The sequence below is a fragment of the Trypanosoma grayi genome (genome assembly GCF_000691245.1).
Source record: "Trypanosoma grayi strain ANR4 Tgr_1217_V1, whole genome shotgun sequence".
In the NCBI taxonomy this organism is placed as follows: Eukaryota; Euglenozoa; class Kinetoplastea; order Trypanosomatida; family Trypanosomatidae; genus Trypanosoma; species Trypanosoma grayi.
The window spans coordinates 1-4,376 of NW_008826836.1; the positions used below are offsets into that span (position 1 = coordinate 1).

General features: G+C 61.1%; 1 protein-coding gene across 1 annotated transcript; it reads right to left on the reverse strand.

Annotated features, from left to right (window-relative positions):
* Nucleotides 1-3,223: 3,223 nt before the first annotated feature.
* Nucleotides 3,224-3,613, reverse strand: DQ04_12171000 (hypothetical protein; the record flags this gene model as incomplete). Its single annotated transcript, XM_009316695.1, has 1 exon — nt 3,224-3,613. The coding sequence occupies one exon, from the start codon at nt 3,611-3,613 to the stop codon at nt 3,224-3,226; it is 390 nt and encodes a 129-aa protein (XP_009314970.1).
* Nucleotides 3,614-4,376: the final 763 nt, after the last annotated feature.

Here is a 4,376-nt window from a genome sequence, read left to right on the forward strand (position 1 = left end):
GCTGGCGCTGGCAGCCGCGAGGCACCGTGACGCCGCGGCGGAGCCGGCAGCAGCTGCGATCACGGCCGCTGGAATTCTGCAGGACGACAAGGAGAATATGCTGCGGGCGGCGTGCGACAACATCACGCGCAATTTCCTCGGCGTGGAGGGCGGGTGGGAAGCGTTGCTTCGGCAGCCGTCGAGCGCACAGGACGACAACAACAACAATGGCAGCAGGAATAGCTGCGCGTTGTCAGCTGCAATGCGGCGCCGCGTTCGGTGTTGCCTCGCCGAGTACCTGCAGGCACAGCTCACTCCGACAACAGAAGCAGCAGCTGCGGCAGCACCAGCAGGTGGTGGGGAGATCAACTCTCTGTGCTTCAGCAGCGACGGTCCGCCGAGTTGGCAGGCTTCGTTGCGTGCCTCCACAAAGACTGCACCGGCACCGTCTGTGCTTCGGCGCGGCGCCAGCAACAACAACAACAACAGTAAAAAGGGTTTGAGCGTCAGTTTTGTCACGTCAAGCGACGATGACGAGGACAACGGCCGCAGGAGGGGCAGCTACGGATGGGACGGTGGGCGCAGCAGCAGCAGCACTCGTGATCAGCCCCTCGTGGAGGTGCTGATGGAGTGCGTCCGTTGCATCTTTGGGGAAGACGCATTGTAGTCGTCGAGAAGGTCTTACCTGTGTGTGTGTACGTTGAAGAGTGGTCTTTGTGTTCTGTTATCTATCCATGCTGTTGTCGCCTTGCGAGAGTGGAACGGTGTTTGTGTTCCCTACAGCAGCAGCAGCAGGATCAGAAAGGGCAAGAGGGCCGAAAAAGAAATGCTTGTCTCTAAATGGCACAAGCACACGTGTTGGTGCTGTGGCATGGCTCTGCGGGCCCAATGTGTATTCATTTCTCGCTTTCTACTCCCCTTTCTCTCGTGAGTGTCCCTTCTCTGCAGGCCAGTAACGTGGGGCCACATATATCTACTTTTGCAAAGGGCGTCTGTGAAGGTGTGAGCCCATACGCGCGGTGCAGAGGGCTGAGGGACTGCGGCACCTCACCCACGTGCTATCTGTGTTACAGTAGTCACACAATCGTGCTTTTCTACCTCATCCGGTCGTCGTCGCCACGACGCACATGCCGCACTTTTCGCATGCGCCGCACGATTCCTGGAGGCAGCAGCAGCGGCAGCGGGAGCAACTGCGTCGGCGTGAGGAGGAAGAGGAAGAGGATGTCGCCGCTGCATCACTTCCATCTTCCACAGCCACTATCACCACGTCAGAATCCGCCTTCAATGATGTGTCAGATGATGGGCCACTGGAGGGGATTCGGTACATACCAGCCTCAGCTAATAGCAGCAGCGGGGGCAGAAGCCGAAGCAACAGCGGCGATAACGGAGCGCATACCTGTACGACTCAGCGGCCACAGCCATACCCAGAGCAGCCGAACTGGTCTCGTGTGGCGTTGGGGCACTCGAGTTCGTTTGACGCGTACGAGGACGAAGTTGACGAAGAGAAATATGAACAGAGGCAGCAACAGTACTGGAGGCATGACGCATTTCAGCATAAAGTGGGGGGCAGCAAGGGTGATGCCCGCGCCTTTCCGCAGCGGAACGAGTTGCCGCGTTCGAGAAACGACCGTGATGACGGTCCTGTTAAGGCGAGCTGGCGGCGGGGGCACGTGGTCTCGTCGGGCGTGCATTCCAACCGCAGCGGCGGTCGTGATCGCGCGACGGCGGTGTACCACTCCGGCAACGACGGTGCGTCGCACCGTGAATGGTGGGATGAAGATGCTCGTGTGGGTTCCTGCGGCAGCGTTTGGAGCAGCAGCAGCAGCAGACATAACAGCAACGAGCGGTTAGACCTAAATGACAAGAGCACTGTGGGTGGATCATTCCAGGTATTGCAAGAAAAGAACTCTCAGCCCGCTGCGAACCCTTCCACAATGAGCTCTCACCGCTTGCTGGACATACTGCTGCAGCAGGACGAGCAGGCAGAAGCATTGATGTTGCAGCAACAACAGCAAGAGAAGAGCTCCAAGGGGCACAACACCGTCTTGCGGTTTGGCAGTAGCAACAGTGGGAGGAACAACGAGACATTTAGGGGCTGTCGCGAGGCGCAGCAGCTGAGCGTGTCCGCGGAACAGTTATACGAGCCTCACGCGATCGGCGAAACACACGAGGAGAAGCAGCAGGAACGGCCTTGGTTGCCATCTCTCACGGCACCGGCACAAGTAACGACGTTAGCGGGGGCGGAGGTGTCTGCGCTGCCCAACACCGCGGCGCACGACGATGACCGGCTGCCGTACCTCACTGAGATCATACGGGTCTTTTTCGTGCCCGGTGCGATCGACCAAGAGGAGCGGGAGGTGCGCCGGTGGATGCGAAGTGTCAATCACCTCCGCAAACATGGCACGCTCTGGTGGGAGAGGGGCAGGGGAGAACGGCAGCCAGAGCAGCCGGTGCAAGCACAAGAGAAGCCGCCGGCCTCGGCGGCGGGCACAGGTGTTGCCATCGCCGAGGTGCCGCCTTTTTCCGCCTCTGCTGCTTCGTGTGCGCCGCGGCAGACTGGCCAAGCATCCGATTGGCCGCTCGTAGGCTTGCCAGCGATGTTTCTGGAGCCCCACGTCAGCAACGACAACACACATGGTAGGAGTACGAGCGCACAGGACGGGGGCAGCGGAGGCGGCGGCGGCGATGACAAGGATGAGTCGGACGGCCCCAGCAGTGGAGCACGGTTGCACTCTCGCCAGTGGAGTGTCGCCTGGGGCACGCTCTCCACGAATGCGTACGCAATGGAGATGTGCTCGGTGGGAGCGGCCACCCCGTCACAGCCACGCAACGTTGCTCCATACAGCAGAAGCACCCGCGAGAACATGATGGGGGCGACAATGCGCAGCCGTAACGATGGAAGACCGATCCCCGCCGCCAGAAGGATGCCCTCTGTGGAGCACGTCGAAGAACAGGAGCAGCGTCGTCATCATCATCGTCGGCCAAAGCAAGCACAGCAGGCGGCAATCCCCTTCGCGGCACACAGCCGACCTTGCGAGCAGTGTGGAAGTGTAAACGGTGGCGAGCAAGATGTGAGCAGCAAGTGGGGGTCTCGCATAAACTCCCTCAAGAAGTGTCTTGTCCTCGCGGCGGCGTTCATGCCGCTGGCGCTCTTTGTTGGTCTGTCGGTGTTCACCTCCGCTGTCGCCATGTCCGGCCTATTCATCGTGGTGCTTGCGCTGCTCCTCGGCGTAGTGGTTTACCGTCATGTGGTGCTGCTGTACTCCCTCTGCTTCTCTGCGAGTATGTGGCCGTTGTCGTCGTCATCTTCTTCCTCCTCCGCATCTTCCAGTTCCACTTCGGCTTCGGCTCCTACATCCTCAAGTGGGTGCCGCAAGGGTGGCTGGTTGCTGATGTCGCCGAATCTCCTCGAACTCGTCAGCCGCTTTGGCGGGCGGCGGCTGTATCTTGCGACTGTGCTGCTGTACATGGGCGCCCTGCTCGCGGCGGCCGTGCTGTTCCTCTCGCTCGCCTTCACCCTCATCAGCGGTGCGGTGGCTGCGATACGCACGCTGTGGGACCGCCCAATGCTCGACACCGTAGTCTCGACAGACTCGCCGCGCGGCTGCCAACTTGGGCCGCAGCTGCGCTTCATGGCGCTGCTGCCTTTCCTCGCTGTTGCTGTGTGCCTCGCGGGGCCGGCCAATGAACGCACGTGGATCTGCTGGTGGGAAATGGGCGCGTTTCGCCTTCTCTCACTGGTGGTGTTTGTGCTTCTCTTCACCACCACCCTGGTGATGCAAGTGCTTTGGACGCTGCAGCGGTCGCCCAGCGCGTTTGACATCCCGCTCCGCTTCATCGTGATGCCTACGTGGGACCGCAACGTGCTGAGCCTGCAGTGGCTGCAGGACCCACTTTCCTATGCGGATTGGTGGGCAGGGCGAGAGGCGATGGCGTACGTCGTGCTGCGTCTGTCGCTAAGTGTCGCGCAACTCTCATGGTTGTTTAGCTTCGGCGTCAGCGCCATCAAAGCGGGCACGTACCACCAGTTCCTCGTCCCGCTACTGTGGCGACGTGGGCTATCAAACCCCGAAGGGCGGCGGCCGCATGCGGAAGAAGAAGAGGTAGTGGTGGAGGTAGAGCAGGAAGAGGGGCCGGAGGAGAGGGAGAGGCAGCCTTGGCCGTGTCGGTGCGCAGTTAGTTATTCCCATCAGGACGTGTTCAATGCGAGTGGGTTCGGGGTGCCGTTTCGCATCACGTTCGTGCTGTTCCTTGCCATTGCGCTGGTGGCCACCTTCGCGGCCTTTGTGGGGACTCCAATGACCACGCCGTCCCTCGCCGCCCCGTCGCCGCTGCGACTGCTGTGGACCGCCGTTCCGCGCAACGTCACCGGCCTGCGCGGCGACGTCACGCCGGTG